Below are 27,515 nucleotides of genomic sequence, written 5' to 3' on the forward strand. Positions count from 1 at the left end.
GCCATGAAAGCCCTTATATCACGCTTGATATATAGGGAGGTAGGGATGCAAGAATCAGAAGGACACAAGACATGACATTTTATCTACAGCTCCTGTTTGCTTTACTGTTGACAGTTTGACAACTTAGTCACCTTCTTCCGTTTCGGATTCAGATTCTGAAATAAAGAAAAGGTCCATCATGAGTACACACCCTGTGCAGCTAGCTAACAGTGTAATCATCCAATTTACGGTTCAAATTACGCCTATTTACCTTCCTCAGCATTCTTGAGCCATTCAACAAACTTTTTCATTTGCTCCAGAAAGACGCTCTTTCCCTTTGCAACGTGCGCATCTTTATACCACTTGAGGATGGGTTCTTCACTTAACACCTCGGCTGTTGAAAATAAGGCATTAAAAAAAATCAGTGACGTTAATTAACTCAACTGGTTAATATGAAATCAATAGATGATTTTGTGTTGAACTGGCAGCCTTAACTATTCTTAAATACAAAAGAAAGTGATTTATCAGATGACAATTGAATGTGACAGATAAGATGCTTAAATGCTTAAGATAGCTGGAAAAGTTAGATCTAGAAGTTTTTTTTTTAATGATCTCCAGGTTTAACCTAAATGACAGAATTTATGATAATACTTCATGATGAGGCTCAAAGATGTAGCACATTATATTGCATCTCCCTTTCACCTTTCTGTATCCACTTTATATAAAAAATTTAAAAATCAGCAACGTGAAGCCAGGTTCAGCACGGAAGGGCTTCAACACAAATGCCCACAACAGCTAGATCCTTTGTGTCCGAACTGTTTCTTTGCCACACCTGGGCTGGACTTTTTCAAGAGACCCAACATACTGAAGCAAGACCTCTGTGGTATAGCTAGATGATGCCTGCCTCTGCTTTTTATATAAGATGTCTGTCTTCGTAGGATGCTCATCTAGGTTTTTAGAGAACCCACTTAGCTATTGAGCACCCACTTAGCTATTACAATTAAATAGGTTTAAAAATGGAGCCTTGCTTCTTGTAGCAGGACGAACTGTTGAAGGCACCATTACAGATGGTCTAGAAAAAGCTGCAACTGAAGGATAGCAATTACCCTAAGCATGATCTCCCCCAAAATTTAAACCTTACTTTTGCCACAGCTGTTTGCCAAATATACACACTATATAAAAAGAGATCGCCATCTTGGTGTCAAATGGATAACTAAATTGAGATGCTTTTTATACTTATATTTGTGGGATGTCCAGAAAGCCCTGTAGCACTTAAGTTTCTCCACAGTAGCTTTGATTATGATTACACATGAACACATGAAGCTGCCTTATACTGAATCAGACCCTTGGTCCATCAAAGTCAGTATTGTCTACTCAGACTGGCAGCGGCTCTCCAGGGTCTCAGGCAGATCTTTCACATCTCGTACTTGCCTAGTCCCTTTAACTGGAGATGCCGGGAATTGAACCTGAGACCTTCTGCATGCCAAGCAGATGCTCTACCACTGAGCCACAGCCCCACAGGTATATTTTTGGGGAAAACATGCCCCTCCCAAGCAGGGAAAAAAGTATTGCATGTATTGAACTGCAAACTTCTATAGCAGAATAAAATATTCTCCAAGTAGACAGTTCAAGTGAGATAATAAGATAAGCCAATAAGACAATCCATTTTTGCTCATGTGGAAATCATTGCCTCAATAGTACAATAGTCCCACCATCTTCCGCTGCCTCAAAAAAAAAATGTCTGAAGCATTTTGCCAAACTATTAATAGTTAAACCTGGCTTGGCTTTTGAATCAAGCAGAACAGGGTAGGATGAAACCCCTATTCCATAATGAGCTGCAACTGCTACCATTTAGCAAGCACCAAAAAGATGCCAAAATGTAGCAATTTTTTCCATGCCTGAATGAACTCCAGGGAAAGTGTTGAAACTGATCTAGAGGAGACCACCAACTGTGACCTAGTCCCCCCCACCATATTGCAAAATAGATATTATGTAAACGTTAACCAGCTGGACCAAAAACATCCGAGTCTGAAAGAATGAGGACAAAGTGATGATGGAGTCCAGCAGTCCTTCAAGATGACTAACAGATGCTTTATTTTAACATCGCAGCTACCACAATGGCTTCTGAAGAACAAAGTCCTTTGAGCTCTCTGCTGAGCCCACACTAGAACCACTTAAGCTGCAACTGTGGTTTTCCTGCTTGGAGCGAAAAGCCTAGCCCTGGCGGCAGCAGAAGCCACAACTTGTGTTTTAGGTTTCTCTCACCTCAAGTTCATCAATTACGCTCGCAATTACCTTTGTAGAAGAGCACCACTATTTTCTGGAAGGCCTTCATGAAGTGGATGTTGTCATAACAGTACTCCTGAACCTTGAGCAACAGTGTCAGTTCAGACTGACCTTGGGTTGTAAAGGCAGCGAGGAGAGGGCTGTATTGCTGTGGAAAGAGGCAACAGTCACATTTCCCAGCCGCCACACCCAAAGCCTGTTGCACGTGAAAACCATGACGCTCCAAGCTTGGTCAAACGGCTTCCTATAACACACTTGGGGACTCTGGACAATTTTTAAGCTTTGCTGACAGAAGATTAAGCCTTACTGGCACCCGCATTTATGTCTGCCCTTACAACCAGATACAGCCCAGCCCCAGCTGCCTACCTTTTCACCTTGGAAATCCACACTCATAGAAGGGCATTCACTTTAGCTAGGTGTTCAGCCCTACCTTCTGCGGTTTTACAAGGGAGGTATAACAAGATCCCAAGATCTTGTCCATGCAATTTTGGGGAAATAGAAACAATGGAACACGTGTTTTTCAGATGCTCATTCTATAAGGATGCCCGCTCTAAGCTGTCCCGGTCCATGCTTGAGAAAATCTCAGGTTATTCTGAAAAACCTCAAGTTAGGAAGCTCTGCTCAGATGAAATTCCCTTACAAATTAGAGGTTGCCAAATTCTGCGCAGCAATCTACAAACTTCGTCAAAGTTTAGTAAAATAAAAGTCAAAGAAATAACGAAGTTAAAAATCTTCTTCTGAATTTGTGTCAAAATATTTATTTCTTATCCAAATCGTGAAACATTTTAATTTATATATATTCTTTTAAATTAACATGACACAACTTTTAAACAATATCAATGTATCCGCTGTAATACTGCTGTTATGTTCTTAATTTTTATTGGCGCAATGCCGCAATAAATGTTTCTGATTCTGATTAAGCCTTATGTAAAGAAGAATAGAGTTGGAAGGGACGACCAGGGTCATCTAGTCCAACCCCCTGCACAATGCAGGAAATTCACAACTACCTCCCCCTCCCACACCCCCAGTGACCCCTACTCCACACCCAGAAGATGGCTAAGGTGCCCTCTCTCTCCTCATCTGCTTAAGGCCACAGAATCAGCATTGCTGACAGATGGCTATCTAGCCTCTGCTTAAAAACCTCCAGGGAACGAACGCTTACCACCTCCCAAGGAAGCCTGTTCCACTGAGGAACCACTCTAACCGATGGAAATGCTTTTGATTTAATTTCAACCCATTGGTTCTGGTCCGACCTTCTAGGACAACAGAAAACAACTCGGCACCCTCCTCTATATGACAGCCCTTCAAGTACTTGACAATGGTTACCATATCCCCTCTTCAGTCTTCTCCTCTTCAGTCTAAACATATCCAGCTCCTTCAACCTTTCCTCATAGGACTTGGTCTCCAGACCCCTCACCATCTTCGTTGCCCTCCTCTGGACCCGTTCCAGCTTGTCTATATCCTTCTTAAATTGTGGTGCCCAAAACTGAACACAATACTCTAGGGGATGTCTAACCAGAGCAGAGTAAAGAAGAAGGGTTTTTATATGCCGACTTTCTCTACCACTTAAGAATCAAAGCGGCTTACAATCACATTCCCTTCTCCTCCCCACAACAGACACCCTGTGATGTAGGTGGGGCTGAGAGAGCTCTAGGAGAGCTATGACTAGCCCAAGGTCACCCAGCTGGCTTCATGTGGAGGAATGGGAATCAAACCCAGTTCTCTTGATCAGAGTCCACCACTCCACTGCTCTTAACCACTATACCAGTGATGGCGAACCTTTTAGAGACTGAGTGCCCAAACTGCAACCCAAAACCCACTTATTTATCGCCGAGTGCCAATGCGGCAATTTAACCTGAATACTGAGGTTTTAGTTTAGAACAGGGGTGGGGAACCTTTTTTCTGCCAAGGGCCATTTGCATATTTATAACATCGTTCGGGGGCCATACCGGGCGTAGATCTCCTGGTGTGTGTGTGTGTGGGGGAAGCTAGGGTTGCCAGGTCCTCTTCACCACTGGCGGGAGGTTTTGGGGGTGAAGCCTGAGGAGGGCGGGGTTTGGGGAGGAAGACTGCACAGCCATAGAGCCCAATGGCCAAAGTGGCCATTTTCTCCAGGGGAACTGATCTCTATTGGCTGGAGATCAGTTGTAATAGCAGGAGATCTCCAGCCACCACCTGGAGGTTGGCAACCTTAGGGGAGGCTATGCAGAGAAAGCTTGGAGGGTGCCTCAGCTCCCCCAGGTCTTCCCCCTCCTCCCAGGTGGGAAGGCAGCCAGCGGTGGGCCCAGGCAACCAAGGTGCCAGGGGGGCACAGCTTGCAGCCTGCGGTTGATCTGCAGGGAAGGAAAGAAGGAAGGAAGGAAAGAAAGAAGGAAGGAAGGAAGGAAAGAATGAAGGACAGAAAGAAGGAAGGAAGCAGGGAAAGAAGGAAGGAAAGAAGGAAAGGAAGGAAGGAAAGAAAGTAGCAAGGAAGGAAGGAAGGACAGAAAGAAGGAAAGAAAAGGAAGAAGGAAGGAAGGAAAGAAGGAAGGAAGGAATGAAGGACAGAAAGAAGGAAGGAATGAAGGACAGAAAGAAGGAAGGAAGGAATGAAGGACAGAAAGAAGGAAAGGAGGAAGGAAGGGAAGAAAGGAAAGGACAGAAAGAAGTAAGGAAGGAATGAAGGACAGAAAGAAGTAAGGAAAGAAGGAAGGAAGGAAAGAATGAAGGACAGAAAGAAGGCAGAAAGGAAGCATGGAAAGGAGAGAGAGAGAGAGAGAGAGAGAGAGAGAGAGAGAGAGAGAGAGAGAAAAAGGAGAGAGAAAAAGAGGGGGGGAAAGAGACAGAAAAAGAGGAGAGAAAGAATAGGAGCGTGACAGAAAAAGGAAGAAAAGAGAGAAAAGCCTTCACACACACACACAGCCGGCTCCCTGCGACCGGGCTTCAGCCTTCCCACCTCTCCCCACCCCCCAAGTCCACAAAAGTCCTCCACCTGATCGGCTCCCACCCGGATGCTCCGGCCCCGGGAGGGAGCGATTGGCTTTTTCCTCTTCTTCCCCCCTCCCTCCGCGGCAGCCGAGAGAGGTTTCAACCCCTGTGCCGCGCGGCGTGCAGGGACGCTTCGCCTTCCCGGCTTGGGGGAAGCGTCTTCCTCCCTCCCGCCTCCTCTTGCCGATGGCGAGAGGGGGTTTAAAGGGGCCGCAGCGTTCCTGCACGCTGCGGCTTCAGAGAGGGCCGTGCTGCGCTGCGTTTCTCTGGCAGCTGCAGCGGAGCCCAGGCTGGGCCAGGAGCCTTCTTACTCCTCCTCCCAGAGGCTCCGGGGGCTGCTTGGGCGCAAGTCCTGCTGGCCGCCACCGCAGCACGCCCCCCCCCACCGCACGGGCCGCTCCCGCTCCCCGGCGCCGCTTCGCAGGCCGCTTGGCTGGGCTGCGCACTGGGCAGAACCGGGGCGGCGGCTCCTCTTGGCCGAGCAGGGGAGGCGCCGCAGGTGGCGGCCCGGCCTTCGGGGGCCTTTTTCAGCGGGCGGGCGGGCAGGCGGGCCCTGAGGGCGACCGCTGCCGGCTCGCCTGCTGTCCCCGCCCCCGTTCTGAAGCGCCTCCCAGTCCGACCTCGGGCGTGAGGAGCCAATCCGGAGTTGCTGCGGACCGCCCGTGGCGCGGGGCCAGGCAAAGCCGCGCCTCGACCCCTCGCCTCCAGCCCGGGAAGGGAAGGGGAAGGAAGGCTGCTTCCCCGGGGGGTGAGTGGAGGCGGCCGGGCGCGTGCCGGCACAGAGGGCTACGCGTGCCAGAGTCGGCACGCGTGCCATAGGTTCGCCAACACGGCACTATACCATTCTTGGAAAAAGCATCAGGGGGGTGGTTGGCTGTTGTGGCAGCTCCTGAATGAAGTCTGTAAGAAGCATCACAAGGAGGGAACGGAGCCTTGACTACTTACCGTGAGGGCTCCTTCTCTTCTGAGGCGGAGGGCATCTTGTAGCTGTGGGTTATTGTCCACGCCCCATCTGGAGAGGCAGGACTAAAATGATTTCCTGCTGCCCCCTACCGGGACACTAACCCTCTGTTCCTCAGTCACAGGCTTGCCTAGCTCTAGACAGGAACAAACAAGGTATAACAGAACAAAAACGTAACCTTAACCAGAAAAACAGGAAGGAACATTTCTATAACATGAAAAATAGACAGGACTTGTGACCGGAGAGGTCTGAACTGACTGTCTTCTGAAGGCATGGTTGAAAGTACGTCGTCTTGACTTATCGCCCGGGTGGGCAAGATGCCCTCCGCCTCAGAAGAGAAGGAGCCCTCACGGTAAGTAGTCAAGGCTCCGTTCTCCTCTGAGGCTCGGGCATCTTGTAGCTGTGGGATCTATAAGAGCTCCCATCAGGGTGGGTCACGCATACTCCTCCACGACATGCTGTAAAACCCTGCGGCCAAAGGCCGCTTGTGCAGATGACCATGTGTTGATCTTGTAATGCTTGACAAACGTAGACACGTTTGACCACGTAGCTGCACGGCAAATTTCGTCAACCGGAGACTGTCTGTCAAACGCCGCCGTTGTAGAGGCGCTGCGAAGCGAATGAGCCGTAATTCCCTGTGGAAGAGGAGCACCCGCAGCTTTATATGCCTCCGCTATTGTGGACTTTAAGGCATAACTAATGGATGCCACGGACATTCTGAGACCCCTGTTAGGATTGGAGATGTTAATAAACAAGTAGTCCGTCTTTCTCAGTTCTGCTGTTCTGTCAATGAAGATGCGCAAGGCTCTACGCAGGTCGAGAGAATGCCAAGATCGTTCCTTTGGACAAGATGGTTTTGGACAGAACGATGGTAAAGAAATGTCCTGACCGCGATGAAAGGGAGAGTTAAACTTAGGGATGAAGGTAGGGTCTGGTCTCAATACCACCTTATCCCTATGAAAAATGCATAGCCCCTGACGAATGGATAGGGCTCGTAGTTCCGACACTCTTCGAGCCGACGTGATGGCCACAAGGAATAGAACTTTCATCCTCAGGAACCTTAGAGGTACTGCCCGAAGAGATTCGAAGGGTTCCTTCGTTAAAGCCTTGAGAACGATGTTAAGGTTCCAGGTAGGGAACCGGTGAATCGTAGGAGGTCGAGTCTGGGATACTCCCTTTAGAAAGGAGACAATATGCCGATGTTTGGATAACGAAACTCCATCCACCATGGGTATAACTGTAGCTATGGCTGCCACCTGTCTGCGTAGAGTAGACACTGCCAGGTTTAATCTCACTCCCTCCTGTAAGAACCCCAAGATGCTGTTAATTGCTGGATGAAGAGGGTCGAATTTTCTTCTACGTGCCCATCTGACAAACGCCTTCCATGATGCGGAATATATGCGCCGGGTCGCAGGTCTACGTGCTTCAAGTATGGTGTTCACGACCTCTGTAGAGTAACCCAGATTGAGAAGGTTCATCCTTTCAAGTGCCAGACGGTCAAACAGAACCAGTGGGGGTCTGGATGGATTAAAGGTCCCTGGCGTAGAGCTCCCCACTGCATTGGAATTCTCCATGGATCTTGAACTGCCAGTTTTCGCAGAGTGACAAACCACGGACGTCGAGGCCAAAACGGTGCCACGAGAAGTACGTTGGCTTTTTCCGTCTGAATCTTGCGAAGGACCTTCGGAATGATTGGCAGAGGTGGGAAGGCGTACAGAAGAGTCTTTGGCCAAGGGTTGAGAAGAGCGTCGATTCTTTCTGCGTCTGGGTGGAAGTATCTCGAGTAGAATCTTGGAAGTTTGGAATTGTCTGACGAGGCGAACAAATCTACCTCTGGAAGACCAAATCTTTGAGTGATGAGACGAAAGGAGTCCTGGTCTAAGGACCACTCTCCTTCGTTTACTTGTTGCCTGCTTAACCAATCGGCTTCCACGTTGAGGGTGCCCTTTATGTGTTCTGCCCGGATTGATAGGAGCTTGAACTGGGCCCACTGGAACAGTCTGACTGCTTCCTGATGCAATGTCGTTGACCTTGTGCCCCCCTGTTTGTTCAGGTGGGCCTTGGTAGTTGTATTGTCCGTCCTGACCAGGACGTGATGATTGCAAATGTCCGCTGAGAAGGATAGAAGAGCCAGTCTCACAGCTCGTAACTCTAGTACATTGATGTGTTGGGTCGATTCCTGAGCAGACCATCGACCCTGGGCAATTTTCCCGTTGAGGGTGGCTCCCCACCCCTCCAGACTGGCGTCCGTAAACAGTTGAAGGGGATCCTCGTGTAGGTACTGTGTGGGCTTGGTTAGATTCTCTCTGGACGCCCACCAACGCAAGCTGTTGCGGACCCTGACTGGTAAGGGAATTAATCTGTCCCGCTTTATCCCAATGTCCCCTTGATACGGACGGAGATGCCACTGTAATTGTCTGGAGTGGAACCTGGCCCAGGGTACCACTGATATGCATGAAATCATGTGCCCTAAAAGCTTCGCTAGGGACATTAACCTGGCTGATTTGGAGCGGACGGCCAAGGAAGCCCGACTGACAATCTTTTCCACTCTCTCTCTTGACAGGGATACAGTGTTTTTCCGAGAGTCTATACGGACTCCCAGGTGGACCAGAGATTGAGAGGGGTTGAGGGAACTTTTCTCGAAGTTCACTAAATACCCGTGGTCTTGAAGGATCTGAACCACTCTGATGGTATGAACCCGGGATTGCTCCCTGGATTGTGCACAGATCAGGATGTCGTCCAGGTACGGATGTACCTGGATAGACTCCTGTCTGAGGGTGGCCATAACAGTCACCAGGGTTTTCGTGAATACCCGGGGGGCAGAGGCTAACCCAAAGGGGAGTGCCCTGAACTGATAATGATCCTTGTCGTGGGTGAAGCGAAGGAACCTTCTGTGGGCTGGGTGGATGAGGACATGGAGGTAGGCCTCCTTCAAATCCACCGCTGTCATAAAGGTTTGAGGCTGGAGGGACTCTATGATGGATTTTAAGGTTTCCATCCGGAAACGTTTGCGCCTCATCTTTCTGTTTACGTATTTTAAATTGAGGATAGCCCTCCAGTCCCCATTTTTCTTCGGAACCGTGAAGAATATGGAGTAGACCCCCATCCCTTTTTCCGGGTTGGGGACCTTCTCCACGGCTCCTATGAGCAACAGATGGTGAATTGCTCTGGCGGTTCTGGCCCTCTTTTCTTTCTTTAGAGGAAAAGGGGAAGAGAGGAAACGATCCCGAGGCAGGGAAGAAAACTCCAGGAGATATCCCTGAGAAATTATCTGGGATACCCATGAATCCGGATTGGATTTGGCCCAAATGTGACTGAAAGCCTGAAGTCTCCCCCCCACTCCCAGTAGTGAGGCGTCATTGTGAATTGTTGTTTTTGGGAAACTTGTCCCCTTTGTCAGACCTAGTCTGGCCTTGTCTCTGGAACTTCCCCCCTTTCCGAAAGGACCTGCTCTGATTCCAGGAGCTGTTCTGGTTCCAGGAGCCCTTTCTATAATCTGCCCGGTATCTGGGAGGAACCTTGGAAGAACGAAAGGACGGGTAGGAAGAGGATCTATTCTCCTTCCGAAGTTGTCTCGGGAGCACGTGCTTCTTATCCCTAGTTTGAATCAAAATCCCATCCATTTTTTCCCCGAAAAGTCGTCCCCCTTTGATGGGGTATGACATGAGGATGGTTTTGGATCTGAAATCGGCCGGCCAAGCCCTGAGCCATAGAGCCCTTCTAATAGACGTGGTGGAAGCCATGGCCCTGGCCGTAAAAGACATTGTGTCCAGGGATGCATCTGCCATGAGAGTAATGGCGCTAAGCACTCTTTCCAGGCCCCCGACTACCCTACGGTTCTCGGCTGGAACCAGTTGTAGGAGCTTTTTGACCCACAAATAAGAAGCCCTCGCAAAAATGGAGGTAGTGGCGCTAGCCTGGATGGCTAGGGCAGAAGCCTCGTGAGCCTTCCTTGCCAGCTGGTCAGTCTTCCTGTCCAACTGGTCACGGATGGAACCTACCCCATCCTCAGGGATCAAACCAGGGGTCTGAAGGTCAGCCACGGGAGCATCTACTACATGAACTTTTAACATCTGCATGGCATGGGGAGCCAGGCTATAGTGTTTTTTGACGTAGGCCGGAACCTGCTTGTTGGATGAGGGGTTATCCCACTCATCTGTAAGGGCCCTAATGAAAAACTCTGGGAAAGGAACCAGATTGGACTGAGTTTTCCTTCTGGGAAAGCACTCCTTTACTCCCTCTTTAAATTTAGATTTGGGTTCCTCTGAGGACTGTTGTTCCTCATTAAGATCCAGGGCAATCATAGCCTTTGCCAGTAACCCTTGGAAGTCCTCCCCCGAGAACAGCCTGGGTTGTTGGTCATCAGGGCGAGGGGTCTCGTCCTCGGAGTCGAACTCCCCTTCCTCACGATCTTCTCCTGCTGACTCCTGGTCAGAGGAAGGAATATCATGATGGCTAGGAGAGTCAGAGCCAGATTGAGAAATCTGCTGTGACTGTGACTTTCTGGCGGCTTTAGTGGGCCATAAAGCGGATGTCTCTCCTCTGGATGTCCCCCCCGAGGTAGATGTACTGCCCTCCTCCCCCACGGAGTGGGAATGGGAAGCTACAGTGGAAGGGGATCCTGAAACCCCGCCAGAAAACTGGGGCAGGCGCATTTGAAAAGCCTGAAAGGCTTGCCACTGCCTTTGTAATGCTATATTAACCATGTCGTTGGCCTGATCTGCGGTTAAAAATCTCCCTGTTGCCGCCTCTGAGGTGGGAAAGGGATTGAAAAATGGTTGATGGGCAGATGCCTGCTGCATAGGCATAAAGTGGCCCCCTATAGGCCCTAAGGAAAAGGCGGGAAGAGGTACTGCAGGCTGCCTTTCTGCTTGTTCCGCACGGGGGGGGGGGTACGTTACCACCTCCCGACGGGAGACCTTGCATTGCCACGGGATCCAGAATCGCGGGCGAGGTCGCTGCTGAGGAGGGCTGATTCCGCGAGTAGGCAGTCGGGTCCTTCCCGCTGGCTCTCGCTGCGCCGGAAAACTTCCCGTTGCCGCGTCTCCTGCGTTTAAGGCCGGCAAGGGTAGAGGCTGTTTTTCGCGCCTTTTTATTCCTGGGCTGTGTGGTGACTTCCCGGGTCTCCATCAGCTCTCCGCTCTCCTCTGCAGTCAGCGCGGGTCCGCTCCCGCCGTCCTTAGACTGCGCGCTGTTGCCAGGGGCGAATTGGACCAGCCCCAGAGAGTAATCTTTTTCCGAGAGAAGATCGTCTTCTCTATTCAAAATGGCGTCCGCCATTTTCTCCCCCCCCTCTTCTTCCCGACACAAGACTGAGGACGACACCAGGAAGGTCGGGAAAAAGACACCGGGTAGGTAGGGTAGGGTGGGGAGGTAAATGGGAGAAAAAGAGGAAAGGATTGAGGGAAAAAACACTCTAAAAGCCTCTAAAACCTAAGCCTAATCCCAGAGCTGTGAAGATCACTGCTCTCTCCACTAGGCAGGACAAAAGACTGAGGAACAGAGGGTTAGTGTCCCGGTAGGGGGCAGCAGGAAATCATTTTAGTCCTGCCTCTCCAGATGGGGCGTGGACAATAACCCACAGCTACAAGATGCCCGAGCCTCAGAGGAGAAGGGTGGTGCATCTAATAAACTCTGCAAAGGTTCAGAAGTTCAACATTGTTATAAAGACAGCTGTGGTGTAGGATTCTGCATTGTCAAAGGTTTACTCCGCATAAAATACAAAGCTTTTAGTAAGCCAGCAGGCTCTCGTACAGAAGCCGTTTGAAAAATCTCACCTCATTTTTATCCTCCCTGTGTGAAAATTCCTCGCTACTACTCTTAGCGGCACATAAACATATTTTCAGTTATAACCCCAGAACGTATCCACATAATCTAATTTAGGTAAAGTGTAAAGTACCTTCAAGTGCTTGATGGCTTGTTCTGCTACTAGCTCCTCCTTTTTATTCCATTCCACGGTGCTCATCACACTGGACCAGATAATGCCGATCACAGTCTGTTCCGATATGTTGTTCTTTTTCATCTCTTCCTTGACGTACAAGATAATCTGAAAAAATGTAATTTTGGTGAGTTAAACCCCCTTCTTTCTTCCTGACAGGACAAGCTTGACTTGGGACATTTTTCAAACACAGTTTAATGCAAACCTGAACACCAACTAAACCACCACAGAAGCAGCAAGACCACACCCATCTGGCACCACACCTGGGTATACCAGGCATCAGTCTATTTCTGTTTTAGAATGCCAACTGCAACACTCATGGCTGAAATTGTGGTTTAACACTATATCAAAAGTAAACCTGTGCTGTAATATGAAATCATCCAAATGGCAAATACAGCACGCTGGCTATGTAACAAAAATTAATTTTATTTACACAAAATGTATTCAATAATACAAAGTAAATAACAACAAAAATACAGCTGATCTAGCTCCAAAGTACCCACATTGTACATAGGAGTGGGGAAACCATCCCAGTTCACCACATTAGCCTCCACCACTCACATGGAAGAGTGGGGAATCGAACCCGGTTCTCCAGATCAGAGTCCACTGCTCCAAACCACCGCTCTTAAACACTACACCACGCCGGCTCTCTCTGCATTCAGGCAAGCACAGTCAGGGGGTGCTGCAAAAGCAGAACCCCCTCTCCTCTCTCACACAGATCAAACTAGGCCCCTCTGTATGAAAACACGCCCAAAGGGCTTGCCCCGCTTCCTCCCAATGTACAGTTCAAGCACAACCCGTCACTCCATGTATAAGTCAGGGAAAGGGCTCTGCTTCTCAAACAAGGCCGTACAAAGGTGTCACCCTCTGGTCGCCAGTAAAAACCACACTTGACAATGTTAGGAAACCCAGTGTGGGCAGTGATGGGTTTTGCCCAGGGAGACCAAGGCACAAATCCCACTCAGCCTCAGAGCTCAGTGAGCTGCCCGAGGCCACCCGCTCTCTCAGCCTAGCTGACTTCACAGAACTGTTCAGATAATCAAGTGGGACAAGCCCCGTTTATGCAACCCTGCATGCCATGAAGGAAGGGCAGGATGAAAGTGTAAAACACAACATTACCATTATGCCCTTTAAAAAGTGGAGGTTACTGTCTTCGTTGGAGCGCCTTAAAAACCACTGAACATGTGTAAACAGGATTTTTTACTGCAGGTGTATCAAGGCACACCACAAGATGTTTCATAATTCCATGCAATTCCTAACCCGCCTGGGCAAAACATCTACCATACGTAGTAATTATAGCTTAATGTCTCTGTAAGCCAAAGACAGGTGGCGTATGAAGACTGCCCAGAACATGTCATTCTTCTAAAGGAAACGTCTTTTTTACTATGAGAGATCTATTAACCCATCACTTCTATCAATGTCCTTGTTTAACTATGCCCAATACTAACACTAAAATCTGAGCATCTAAGGCAGAGGATACCACTGCCACTTATTTCACAATAGATGAGAATGCAAGAGCTAGAGTGACATGACGGCAGGCCCGCTGCATTAACAACTGCATTATTAGTCAGCAGAACACCGACCTATTCTCATTTACGTTTCTGGCTCGCATCGCCTAAAGTTCTGCCATTTTAAAAAGCCATTAAGCATAGTGAAGATACCATTAGAGCGAATTGCACAGGCTGTAGGCAAGCATACGTACATCCTTAAATGGATCCCCACGTGACATCTGCTCTTGCAGTTCTTTCTGCAGCTCTTTACGAGCCCCGATGCTTTGTTGGTTCCGGACGTACTCGGAAAGTTCCTTCAGTCCTGCATCTGTGAAGTATTTTGTGAAGTGTTCGAGGCTTTGTTTGTTGGCAGGAAACAGTTCCTGAAACATTTACAGAGATTCATTGCAGAACACAATTGAGGAATGCATTCAAAGCACTCCCATTTTCAGCGTTTTTAGCAGGAGTCAAGAAACACATGACCTACCATCAGCCTGTTGTCCATGTTGACTTTACGGAGGCTAGCAGCCACTGCATTGATGTCCTTTTCATTTATCCATGATTTGAACAGCTTTACCGCAAAAGCTGCTGAAACGCCTGCATGAGAAGTTGGGAGGGTTATTTAATCAGAAGCGGGACCTCTCCAAATCCTGGTCTTTGGCATGGGTCGCAAGCCCCTTCCCATGCAGCTACAAGAGTTCTGAAGGCTGGAGCTTTTTTTAGATGCAATCATTTACCAAAAAGAGATTGTGTTCGTGAGAAAATATTAAAGGGTACACTCTAGATTGGGGTGTCAAACATACAGCCCGCAGGCTGGATCCAGCTTGAGAGCTCTTATCTGGCCCGCGAGCCAGCCTCCCCCCACGCTCAATCTGGGCTAGTGAGGCATGGCCCAGCCCAACCAAGTGACATTTATGTCATATCCAGCTCTCTAACAATTGAGTTCGACACCCCTGCTCTAGATTATAGACGGTCACTGAGTCTTGTATTTAAAGACCCCACTAGGAAGAAGCCCACTAAGGAGTTTTTTCTTCGTTATCAAAACAAATACAAAATATGCTATCTGCTACAGATTTCAGCAAGGTGACAACCTTCATGCTCATTTTTTCTTTTTAAAATGCCTAAACGTTATTATAAACTAAATTCTGAGAATGCAGGTCATAGGTCAATGTCCACAAGCCAACAAGTGGGGCTGGACAGGAGCTCCATTGGCCAGCAAACAAAGACTAATGTATTGCATAGTTATCTACCCCTAATGCGACTTAGGTGTCCATGGCAATCTAAGGCCACCCTCTACGTTCCCCTCTTTTTTATGCCGTCTTAGAAGCCAGCTTAACTAGCCACAGTTCATGGAGCGATCAACACATTAAAGCCTAATCAACAAATTTGTTTTGAAAAATATTATCTCATTTCCCCAGGTATCCTGAATTACCTTCTTTAACGAGATTCTCATTATACAAGCTGTTGAGAATTGATGCATTAAGGTTCCCATTGGCCAAAAGAATACCAGTCAGCATGGCCAGCTTGTTCCGCTCAGACTCTGAAAAACCTTTCAAGAATAGCAGCAACTGCAAGAGGAAAGGTAGTTAAGTCAATCTGGCAACACCACCACAATATCTAAAGGCACTGATTCTTGGAACCAATGAAATACCAGCTACTTTCTTACAGTGCGGGTCATTAAGTAGTCTGTGCCAGGCTTGTAAGTAGCCGTTCCACTCATTTCCTGTTAAAAAATACCATTGTCTGGGCAACCAAATTTGCAAGACTGCGATGCAGAAATCTTGCCACATCAAATTACAACCAACCTTTTTGACTTCATCCTCAAAACCTTTTTCCAGGTATTTGTAACGCCTGATCAACTTGTTAAAGACCTGTAAAACAAAACTGGTTGTTACATTACAGACTTAAAACGAACACTCTTTATAAAGCTACAATTGTTCAGTCTTGGCCTTTGGATGCCACTGTACTGATAAAGAGGTGGAACAAAAAAAAAGTAGTTTCCGTGTTTAGAACTAACCTGAGCAAATGCTTGCATCGTTTCTAGGTCTTCCTGTGCTGCGAAAACACAGACATCTGTATGCATCATGTCGTCTGCCAGCGTACCACCTGGGGCTATTAAGAAATGGACATTCAGGTTACAAGGAAAATTACCCCCAAATGCTGTTTTGTCAGTCAGCAAGACTACCAAGCACTGCTTAGAATGTTTAAACTTCACAACATGCAACTTGTAGTGATTATATTGCTTACATCAACAGTTGACTCGGGGGAAAATAAACTAAGATAAAAACCTGCCCAACAATTGTTTTCAGTGCCAGTGAGTACCTGAAGTGTTTAATCCCACAGGGCACACCATGCTTCCCGTACATAATATTTTGTATACGCTTGCCAAATAAAAAACCAACATGCTCCAAGAGTAAAGGTAAAGGTCCCTTGTGCAAGTACCGGGTCATTCCTGACCCATGGGGTGATGTGACATCCCGATGTTTACTAGGCAGACTATGTTTACGGGGTGATTTGCCATTGCCTTCCCCACTTTACACTTTACCCCCAGCAAGCTGGGTACTCATTTTACCGACCTTGGAAGGATAGAAGGCTGAGTCAACCTTGAGCGGCTACCTGAAACCGACTTCCGCCGGGATCGAACTCAGGTCATGAGCAGAGCTTTTGACTGCAGTATTGCAGCTTACCACTCTGCGCCACAGGGCTCCAAGAGTAGTGCCACATTAATATCTTGGGGGAGGGCCTCGGAGCATACATAAACAGCAGAATTAAACCACAGACTGATTTTAACACATATAAGATCTGCAGATGAGAAAGCCTTGTCTAAGGACAACTCACCCAGCATTCCGCCAGCCACCAGAATGTCGAAGAGTGTCTCTGCATAGCGGCGATAATCAAGCTTTGCTCCAGAAGCATCAAGAAATTTCGCTACTGCTTCCAAGTCACTGCCAGTTTCATTTAAACCTTGAATAATACAGTCCTGAAACTGAGTAGGGTCAAACCTCTCTTTTTCATCTGCAAAAATATAGATTTTTTAAAAAAAGAACAACAATGCTGGGTTAGATCTTAAAAACCAAGGACACTACTCAGCCCCACTTTCCCTCAGCTGCCCCGCTGCAACCCCAAAAGGCTCTACTGGCTGAAGAGGAAAGTGAGAAAGATGTCACCATTTTCTTCCATCACAACCTCACTGTTCTCCCAAATGGCAGATTTTCAGGGTCACAAATGGATGCTGGGGGAAGGTGGAGAAAAGCTCCATCCATGAGCTCCTGCTAATCACAGCTCATTAAGATCCAACCAACTTTATTTAAAAGGACATTCTGACATATGGATGTTTTTTGGAGACAGCATCAGCACACCACACGGTTACTTAATTCATGCTAACAGAGCTGTAAAGACACTAAACAGATCAGAGAAGGACATTTTTATTCCTGGAAGCATTGTTTGAGAGTGAGATGATCAGAAATGGCGTGCAAAGTTGGGAACGTAGGCCGCTCAGTAGAAACAGCAGCAGGCAACTGAAAGCCAGTGTGCTGCAGCGGGCAGAGTGTCAGCCTAGATCTGAGAGAATCCCTGCACTGCAACGGAAGCTTGCTAGGAGACCTTGGATCATCACTGTCAGTCTAGCCTACCTCACAGGATTGCTGCTGTGAGAATAAAATGGAGGAGGGGAGAATGATGCTGTAAGTCATTTTGACTACCGCTGAGTACTAGCGTGGTATAGTGGTAAGCCATTTTGAGTACCACTGAGAGCCAGAGTGGCATAGTGGTTAAGAGCGTTGGACTCTAATCTGAAGAACCAGGCTTGAGTCTATACTCCTCCACATGAAGCCTGCTGGGTGACCTTGGGCTAGTAACAGTTCTCTCAGAACTCTTTGAGCTCCACCTACCTCACAGGGTGTCGGTTGTGGGGAGAGGAAGGAGATTGTAAGCTAGTTTGATTCTCCTTAAAAGGTAGAGAAAATCAGCATATGAAAACCAACTTTAAAAAAAAGAGCAGGGGATAAATATCCAAATGAATCCAGGTAACTACCGACCCAGGTAGTTATGAATCCAGGTACTTATGAATCCAGGATCCAGGTAACTACTGACCCATCAGCTTGACTACTATACCAGGAAAAGTGTTCGAACAAATCATCAAACAGTCCGTCCTTGAGCATTTAGAAAGGATGAATCTGATCACTAAGAGCCAGCATGGGTTTCTCAAGAATAAGTCATGTCAGACTAATCTTATCTCCTTTTTTGAGAAAGCTACTACCTTGCTGGATCAGGGGAATTCTGTAGACATCATTTATCTCAGGGGTGGGGAACGTCAGGCCCAGGGGCCGTATAAGGCCCGCGAAATCATTTGGTCTGGCCCTTCATGGGTCCTGGCAGATCTCTAGCTCAGAAGGATCTAAGCTCAGAAGTATCTAAGTCCCTCCCGCGGACAGGAGTAGCCTCTATTCAAGGCAGATGTGAGTTTGTTTTGCCGAGAAAAGGAACCTTTCCCCCCCCCCTTGCAGAAGAGTTATTAGCTATGGAGCTGCTAGGACCGCCCAAGAAACTGTGTTAACCCTTTCCCACCCGGGCCGTGGAGAAACTATGTGGCAGACACTCGGAGCCATCTCCGGTCTTGCCTCTTGGCTAAATGTTTGACCAAATACAGCAGGCTAATTTTTAAGTTGATAATTTTGTATGGCCTGCGAATGATGTTATAAATATCCAAACGGCCCTTGGCAGAAAAAAGGTTCCCCACCCCTGATTTATCTAGATTTCAGTAAGGCTTTTGATAAGGTTCCACATAGTATTCTAGTTGACAAATTGGGAAAATGTGGGTTAGATCCTATTATTGTTAGGTGGATCTGCAACTGGTTGACAGATCGTACCCAAAGAGTGCTAGTTAATGGTTCTTCGTCCACTTGGAGAGAAGTGACTAGTGGAGTTCCTCAGGGATCTGTGCTGGGCCCTGTGTTGTTCAACATCTTTATAAATGATTTGGATGAAAGAATAGAGGGGATGCTTATTAAATTTGCAGATGATACTAAATTGGGAGGGGTAGCAAAAACGGTAGAAGACAGAGCCAAGATGCAGGATGATCTTGACAGGGTGGAGAAATAGGCTAGAACTAATAAAAGACAAATGTAAAGTTCTGCATTTAGGTAGGAAAAATCAAATGCGTAATTATAGGATGGGGGAGACTTGTTTGAGCAGTAGTGTGTGTGAAAAGGATCTTGGGGTCTTAGTAGACCAAACACTGAACATGAGTCAGCAGTGTGATGCTGTAACTAAAAAGGCAAATGCAGTCTTGGGCAGCATCAACAGAAGTATAGTGTCCAGATCACACAAAGTGATGGTATCGCTTTACTCCGCTCTGGTTAGACCACAACTAGAGTACTGTGTTCAGTTTTGGGCACCACAATTTAAGAAAGATGTAGACAAGCTGGAACGGGTCCAGAGAAGGGCAACAAAGATGGTGAGGGCTCTGAAGACCAAGTCCTATGAGGAAAGGTTGAAGGAGGTGGGTATGTTTAGCCTGAAGAGGAGAAGACTGAGAGGGGATATGATAACCATGTTCAAGTACTTGAAGGGCTGTCATATAGAGGAGGGTGCCGAGTTGTTTTCTGTTGCTCAAGGTCGGACCAGAACCAACGGGTTGAAATTAAATCAAAAGAGTTTCCGTCTAGACATTTGGAAGAATTTTCTAACAGTTAGAGCGGTTCCTCAGTGGAACAGGCTTCCTCGGGAGGTGGTAAGCTCTCCTTCCCTGGAGGTTTTTAAGAAGAGGTTAGATGACCATCTGTCAGCAATGCTGAGTCTATGACCTTAGGCAGATGATGAGAGGGAGGGCATCTTGGCCATCTTCTGGTCACTAGGGGTGTGGAGGGGGGAGGTAGTTGTGAATTTCCTGCATTGTGCAGGGGGTTGGACTTGATGGCCCTGGTGGTCCCTTCCAACTCTATGATTCTATGAATCAATCCTCAAGCCTTCAAAGGTTGGGGACTGGTATGCCTTTGGTAGATGGCTCCCAGACCCTCTTTTCCCAGCACGGCTGATTCTTGCCACAGATGCTCCCATCACCATCAAGTTTCCAACAGTACAAAGTAGTATCCAAGCAAACATGGTTATGTAACGTTGCCCAACAGACTGCTGAGTTAAGGAACCTGCCAGTTCACCAGCTGCTGTTCAACGTGTGCTGAAGGCAAGGGGAGCAACATGATGCACAGGACAGCCAGAAGAACAGTGGGCAGGTACTGTCTGACACAATTAAAACTTATCCCAGTCAAGTCCTTTCAATCTTGGGGTTCCTAGCAAAGTGTTTACTAGAAACGCCCTCAAGCCCCCCATTATTTAGGTTCTCTATTTCAGTCATAGATGTATGCTGCTCCTACATGGCATAGTTACAACAAAAGCCTTCAGAATTAGTCAAGATACCATCCAGTTTTCAAGTCATGAATCTATGCTTTTTTTATGCAGAAATTTTGTCAAGAACCACACTCAGCAACCGTCACTGGAGATTCTAAAGATCTAAATCTTAACATTTTGGAACTCCCAAGTATCCTGGTTCTCTTATAAGAAAGCCTGGGGTGAAAGGGAACAGAAGGCTGCCTACAGGCAGCCCCGACCCCTGGAACGTCCCAGGAATGATGGCATGCCCCCCCGGAATGTGAGTGCAGGCCTTTACGCTGGCAGGATGCTGGTGGAAGCCCCAGCCCTCGTCCTGGGGCAGTGCTGCCATGGCAGTGACAGGAGACCAGTATCTGGGCCTCCACACCAGCGTTGGGGTCACTCACAGTGGCATAAGTAGTCCAAAGGCTGGCGCGAGGGGTCTCAATGCAGCAGCCCCTTCTTGGCCTCCTGAGGACTTTCGTCCTCAGAGATCAGGAATGGGCTCTTAGTCTATGTTAAATGAGAAGTAAATTCCACTGAAACAAGTGGGACTTGTTTCCAAAGAATAGGTTTATTAAGCCTTTGGCGGAAGTCTTACTCAATTAACTTCACATAATGAGCATTTATGATCTGGCAACCAGCTCCACGGGATTATGGCATGCTCACCTCCTCGCTCACATGCCAGGTGCAAAGAGCAAGATTACTTCAGATTTGCTCTCACTTCTGACTGCCATTTCAGTCCAACTTTCCCATTTGTTTGGGTGCTACAACCTTCATGCAGCAGGTTTTCTTGCTATCACAGTAAGTATCTCAGCTGTAAATACCAGAAATGGAATTTGTACCTCAATGCCAAACTAGTTATTTTGTGTCATGATGAGCAGTTTGTATTACTTATCTTGAAGCTACAGGAGGTTTTAGGGCCAAGTCACTTATTGAAATGAAACTTCACTAAAACATCCCTTTAAAGAGTGAGGTTTCAGTTCAGCACGACAGATTTAAGCTACACCTGTCTTTATGCTGACCTCGGCTAAAGTAAAAAAGAAACCACAATCAGCCCTTAACGTCATGACTACTTACAGGTTCATGTTCCTGAACGGACCCGCATGTCACACAGCTAATGGGGCTACTTCCATCATAAAAGGAAGAGAAATATGCTCCGTGCAGAGGCACAAGTTCACAGGGCTGCCATGCTTTGAAAGTTTGGAGTAAAACCTGTGTCCCCACCTCCCCATTTCCTCAGTAGGCAATAAGACATGGTAGAGTTCTGATCCATGGATGCAGTCTCAGGATGAAATGCAGCCACTCGTCTCCCTTGCTTCTGAGGAATTCGCTCCACACTTGTCCTCCACCCTCTGGTTCCCACTGTTCACCCACTGAGCTTCACATCCGACTGACTCCCATCTCCCTCCAGTGGGAGATGATAAAAATCCAGAGCTTTTACCACATGTGGAATGAAGCCCAAGGAGGTGGGCAATGCTGCTTGCTGCTTTCTTCTAGTTGCCTCAACCTGTTTAAGACCCCAGCCAACCATCTACTCCTTGCCTGAGAGCCCCTTGTAGAAGAGGAAAGAGTGAGCCGCCGCTGAAAACAGGCCAGAAGCGTCGGCCGGTCCAACTTCTCACACTCTAGCTACCGCCAGAGGTGAGATATGGGGATCGTATTACCCCTTTGCTGAAATATCTGCACTGGCTGCCCGTTTGCTTCTGGGCACAATTAAAAGCGCTGGCTCTTGCCTTGAGGGATCTAACTGACTTGGGACCAGGTTACTTGAAGAACTGCCACCTCCTAGGCTATCCAGCCAGCCAGTTAAGATCCCCCTCACGGGCCCTGCTCCATGCATCTGCCTGTGCAGGTAAGGTGGATGGTGACCAGAGATGAGGCTTCTTCAGCGGTGGCATTTTCTTTCCCTTGAGGGTCACCTGGCACCGATGGTACCCGTAAGCACCAGGCTAAAATGTTCCATTCTACCCAGGCTTTTAAAAATTAGGGGCTAATCTTTTAAATTGTTTTGAAATAGACTTTTGTAGCCTGTTTTGTGAGTCTCTCTTTAAGCTGTTAGTATCTCTTTTAAGCTGTTAATTTACGCTGTGCCTTTGCTCTGGCACAGCATAAATTCCATGCTGTTAAAAGTTCATTAATTTCTATTTTTTTCATCTGTTTGGCATTTTTGTTAAGTTTTACTTGTAAATCCCTTTGAGCAGGTCCCCCAAGGAGGTGGCACAGACATGATCTCAACCAATAAAGCCGTCCATGTTAATTTTATCAAAATGAATATAATCAGTAAACCCATGTTTGTGGCAGACCAATACGTGAAACGCCATTGCACTGAGTCAAAGAACATCTTTGAAATTGATTAAAAGCCACTTACTGGGAGACAGGAGAAAAAAGGCTTGATGTTTCTATTAACTCTGATAAAAACAATGTTTTAGGGGGAAGTACTGTTGTTGTAAATGTAAAAATCTCACTGTTTGCCTCTCACCAGCAAGATACCAGAGCAGCTCTCTATGTTTAACAGGATGCATACATTCACTAACATCACATCTGAATCGCCACAGACTTTAAGACGCCCGCTTGTAGATTTAAAAAAACCCTTTCAAATAGGCAGACACACTACTAGGCTTACCTCTTTTCCTAGTTTTAAAACGCTGGCCTGATAGCGTTGGCTTTTGCTGCTTTTGATTATTCATAAAAGACACCCTGTGGAAAGAAACAAATTCAAGGATTTTCAGCTGGGCAACTCTCACACAGATGAGAAAAAAAAGACATCAGCTGCAGCCAACTACTGGCAACATCTCTTTATAAAAAGAAAGTCATGTTCAGAAATGCATCACAATGCTTTGCCATGGCACAAGGCTAATATGACAAGCTAAAAGCTGGTGTTGTGTTAGGTACCCCGTTTTACATGAGCGCACCAGTCAGAAGGCAAACGGGCTCACCTTCCAATACGTGTAATATTAAGTAAACATATGACTGCATGTAAAATTAGAATTTACACAGACCAAGCAGCCTTGAGTTAAACACCCCACGCTGGCACAGAATCAGGACACATTTGGAAGATTTCATCCTCATTTTAACATGACTGGGAAAGTGGTTAACTGCTTGGGGTTCTTTTTAAATTTTTTTACAGCACTCTTTTCCCTGGAGAAGAGCAATGTCCACTGTACCCAAAAGGAATTCCGTTACACCTCCCTTTTATCTTGCTGAGCTTTGGACAAGGAGGGGAATCTCATGGAACCTCAATCCGGTCCCCTGCCATTTTAAGAGACACCCAAAAAACAAAGCTGACAAGTAATTTATGTTGTGGGATTTAAAAGGTGACAGGGTTTTGCAATAATGCTCTAGTTAAGTATCTAGCTGGTTTTCTAACTACCTTAAATATCTCCTCAGTTTAAACCCAAGTTTTCCCATCGACATCTTCTCATTAACGTTACCATCAGCTGCATGGAGGGCTAACGCAATGCTTTTTCTAGGTGTCCAAGTGTTTCACACAACTAGAACTTCATGATGCATTGAGTCAATCTCCAAACAATGGTTCAGAGACTAGGGATGTTCTATGGGTCGCATGCCCCCTCTTCCCTCCCTCATATTTGAATTTCCTTTCCTGGTTTGTTCTAACCACAGCATACACATGCTTTATGCATATTTATAGCACAGTATTTCTCAAACAAGGATCCCTGGTGGTCCCAAGGGCACCCCAAAGGATGGAAATGCTTTGTAAAGGCAGAGCAAGCCCCCCTCACAGCTAATATGAAAACAGACCTTTCGGGGGGTTTTTTTGGGGGGGAGAGGAATTCTCTGCATCAGACGACAGAACTAGGTTTTCCACTTTCAAAGTGTGGGAGCTCACAAAAGTGCACTCCTCCATGACAATCACCTAGCTTCCAGATCACCTCAGACCACCATCCAGAAAAAAAAAAATCCTGATTAATTGCTGGGAGCCAACAGCTCAGACCTTGGAGCAGTACAGTTGCCATAGTTACCTTCAGATATAAAACTGAACGGTTTTTCAATGCAAAGGATTTCACCATAGAGACAGACATGCCACTTGGCATCCCATAGACAACGGCCAATATTGATTTTCAATTGGATAACTGGTGGTACTGGCCTTTTCCTGTTTTTAAGCACATCTCTGAATACATGGACACACATGAAGCTGCCTTATTCTGAACCAGACCCTTTGTCCACCAAAGTCAGTATTGTCTACTCAGGCAGGCAGTGGCTCTCCAGGGTCTCAGGCAGAGGTCTTTCACATCTTGCCAGACTCCTTCTAATCTCACCCATGTTCAATCAGCCTCCCGCCTAGAAGTTATTTACCCAGCTCTGGTTGTCTCCTGCATAAAATCCCTTCCAGTCAAGGCATGATACTTTTGAGTTGTGGCCCTAGAGTGGTGGTACTCAGCCTGTGGCTTTCAGAGACCCAACATTCACAATTACCACCAACCAAAAGAGCCGCATTTAGTTCCAACCTGGCATGAGGCCTGGACCTCACAGAGATCTGCAACTTGCCTATTGCTCCAGCAGCGGCTGATTCAAGGTGGGAACCACCTGCCACCTACAAGCCCCACCAGATAAGGGCCATGCCCACTTTCCTGAAACATGGTCAGGCGCCACAGGGGCTATGTCAAAGAGCTACATGTGACTCCTGAGGCACTGGGGAGGGGCTGTGGCTCAGTGGTAGACCACCTGCTTGGCATGCAGAAGGTCCCAGGTTCAATCCCCGGCATCACCGGTTAAAGGGACTAGGCCAGTAGGTGATATGAAAGACCTTTGCCTGAGACCCTGGAAAGCTGCTGCTAGTCTGAGTACACAATACTGACTTTGATGGACCAAGGGTCTGATTCAGTATAAGGCAGCTTCATGTGTTCACTGAGTGAGCACCACTGCCCTAGAGTCAGCTACTCTCTGGGACCTGACCCTGTCAGCCCACATGTAGACAATACTAACATTTTTCTTAAAAGTTGCCTTTAAAGTGTAGCATAAATCATTCATACTGGATTATTTTGTGCACATCAGAGGGCAGAGACTGCCATAGGGTATGCATGGTTTGCTGTGTGCTGTCTGGCACATATTGGGTATTAAATGGAGAACACTGGAGTTCCAGTTTAAAAAAAAAATCAAAGTGGAAGTCTCTGGGATGCGAAAGTTTGAGAATGGCTGCTACAGCAGGTCTTTTAACACAACAGGTTTGGAGACTGGGTTTTGTAACATCTGGATCAAGTCCTTATCTCAATGTCTGCAGCTGTCTAAAAGTATAACTACCTTCAAGTCACAGATATGAGCCTCAGAAAGACACCTAACCATTGCAAGCACATTCAAGGCCAAACTTAAAATTTAAATCAGGGGACTAAAAAATGAGGCCAGCCGCACCACAAAATGCCTTCAGAAAAGGTGATGCGGTAATAAAACTAAGGCCAGACTAGCTGGCTACTCTTTAATATTTTCTTGTGCTCATGATTAAGATGGTCAAGAAGGCACAATTCTCCCCGCCATGCTTCACTGCATACCAATAATAGTGATCTTAATCAGACTTTAGAGAATGTCCTAGGGAACCAGTGGGCGTTATTCATTATTCTATATTAAATGTGGTATAGAAACAGGAGCACGATTTCACAAAGGGGGAGCAGGGCGAGTCATCAAAACGCACAGCAGCGTTCAGATCTGTTCTTGGGCGCCTCCAAGATTAGACTGCAGAACACAAAAGCCTATTCTAAGCCAGCAATTTTTGCAGCTATGAAGAAACAGCGACATGGTCTAAAAATACAGAGGGAGAAGAGAAACGTCCTCTACAAGGATTAAGAACACCTCACATTTTGACTCAAAGATTCAGGATTTTTTTAAAGCCTTATTTCCAGTCTCAAGAATGCCAGAAGCAATGAGGAAAGCCAATTTCCCACAGGGCTTGTCCTCAGCTTCCCTGTGTTCAGATCAGCCTGCCCCCATCTCTCCAGCACGTCCTTCCACTTTCCTTCTCCCTGCTCCAGCCAGAGAAAGGGCCGTGCCAGGGCTGTCTTTACAACATTATAGGCCCCCGAGCAAAGCAGCACACTGGGGCCCCTTCCTACACAACCACTCATAGGAATAAAAATGTAAATGGTCGATAAAATTAAAGACACATTTTCTCTACCACTTAAGGCAGAATCAAACCGGCTTACAATCGCCTTCCCTGCCCCTCCCCACAACAGACACCCTGTGAGGTAGGTGGGGCCGAGAGAGCTGTGACTACCCCAAGGTCACCCAGCTGGCTTTGTGTGGAGGAGTGGGGAAACCAACCCAGTTCTCCAGATCAGAGTCCACCGCTCCAAACCACCACTCTTAACTACTACACCATGCTGGCTCTCATCTATTGGTATTTTCAAGGAAGTCAGTGTTTAGTAAAACATGTGCTAAATGTGCAATTTCCCAATAACAAATATTTATAGCTTAGTACAGTATTTATTTATTCACTGACAACAAGCCACAACATACATAGATTAGCATGTGGGGGGCCCCCCGGGCGTTTTTTGATAGAGTATCCATAACAAGGAGTTAAGTTATATACAATGGAAGCTCAGAATTAGCTACAAATTGTCATCACAGTTAGAATAGCGTTTTAGCAAAATTAGATGAATCTGAGATTAGAAATGAGGCACTAAGGGGTTCTGAATCACAAATCACGTCTGTAGAGATTCACTCTGGGGTGAGGATATGTGGTTGGGTTATGCTGGGCGAAGGTGAAATGTAAAAATTTCCTTATCCGTTTCCCCTCCCCATTCTTTTTTTTTACTCCGTTTTAAAAATTAATAATAATAATAAAAACCCGCACAGGAAGAGGGCACGCACCGACCGCCTTATATAATAATAAACCTGCGCTGGAGGACGGCGCCTCCTCCCTCCCAGCAGTCTCCGCCCCCGGGAACGAGGAGTTCCCGGCCGCAGAGATTGAAAACCACCCGCGCCCTCCGCCCTTCTCTCCCTCCCCCCCCCTCCTTCCGCTGCTGCTGCTACTACTACTACGCTGGCTCCGCCTTGTTGTAGGCCGGAAAGGAGCCGGGGAGCCCTCCCCCCCCGCCCCCACCGAGGCTGTTTTTCCTTTTACGGCCTACCCACCGAGCCCTCCCGGCGGAGGCGGCAGGAGCTGGAATCGGGGAGGTCGAGGGAAATGGGACGGGGGGGGGGAGAAAGGTCTCCCTGCCAGCGCCGCCTCGACTAGGCCGGGGTCTCCCGGCTACCCCCCCCCCCGCAGCGTCACTGCCTAGCCGAGGCTTTGTTACCCGTTAGGCCGCGCGCGACGCTGAGGGGAGGGGGGAGGGGGGAGGGGGGAGGGGAAGCGGGCCTTGCCAGCGCGGCCGTTACGGGCCAGCCTCTGAGGGTCGCCCCCCCACCTTTTTCTCGCCAGCCCCCCCCCGCGGCCCCCCTTTTCCCTCGCCCCGCCCCACCGCGGGAGGCCTCACCGACTTTTAAGGCAGGAAAGGAACGTCCAACAGGAGCACGAGCGTTAACAGGCGGCGCGAGGAGGACCGGGGGGGAGAGACAGAGAAAGAGGCGG

At 47.6% G+C, this 27,515-nt stretch overlaps 1 protein-coding gene across 3 annotated transcripts; it reads right to left on the bottom strand.

Moving 5' to 3' along the window:
- Positions 1 to 74: 74 nt before the first annotated feature.
- Positions 75 to 27,515, bottom strand: BZW1 (basic leucine zipper and W2 domains 1). Of its 3 annotated transcripts, none has more exons than XM_056861308.1 (12): positions 27,425 to 27,515; positions 22,614 to 22,687; positions 16,460 to 16,636; positions 15,639 to 15,733; positions 15,427 to 15,492; positions 15,054 to 15,189; positions 14,109 to 14,218; positions 13,834 to 14,004; positions 12,093 to 12,239; positions 2,275 to 2,413; positions 251 to 373; positions 75 to 155 (listed from the first exon to the last, which is right to left on the bottom strand). In XM_056861308.1, the coding sequence occupies exons 2-12, from the start codon at positions 22,675 to 22,677 to the stop codon at positions 124 to 126; spliced, it is 1,260 nt and encodes a 419-aa protein (XP_056717286.1). In that variant the 5' UTR covers positions 22,678 to 22,687; positions 27,425 to 27,515; the 3' UTR covers positions 75 to 123. The 3 variants fall into 3 exon arrangements, with proteins under 3 accessions (XP_056717286.1, XP_056717285.1, XP_056717287.1); XM_056861307.1 differs by having other exon boundaries at positions 27,421 to 27,515; XM_056861309.1 differs by lacking the exons at positions 22,614 to 22,687; positions 27,425 to 27,515 and having other exon boundaries at positions 15,728 to 15,733; positions 16,460 to 16,537.

Source organism: Euleptes europaea, chromosome 15 (genome assembly GCF_029931775.1).
Source record: "Euleptes europaea isolate rEulEur1 chromosome 15, rEulEur1.hap1, whole genome shotgun sequence".
In the NCBI taxonomy this organism is placed as follows: domain Eukaryota; kingdom Metazoa; phylum Chordata; class Lepidosauria; order Squamata; family Sphaerodactylidae; genus Euleptes; species Euleptes europaea.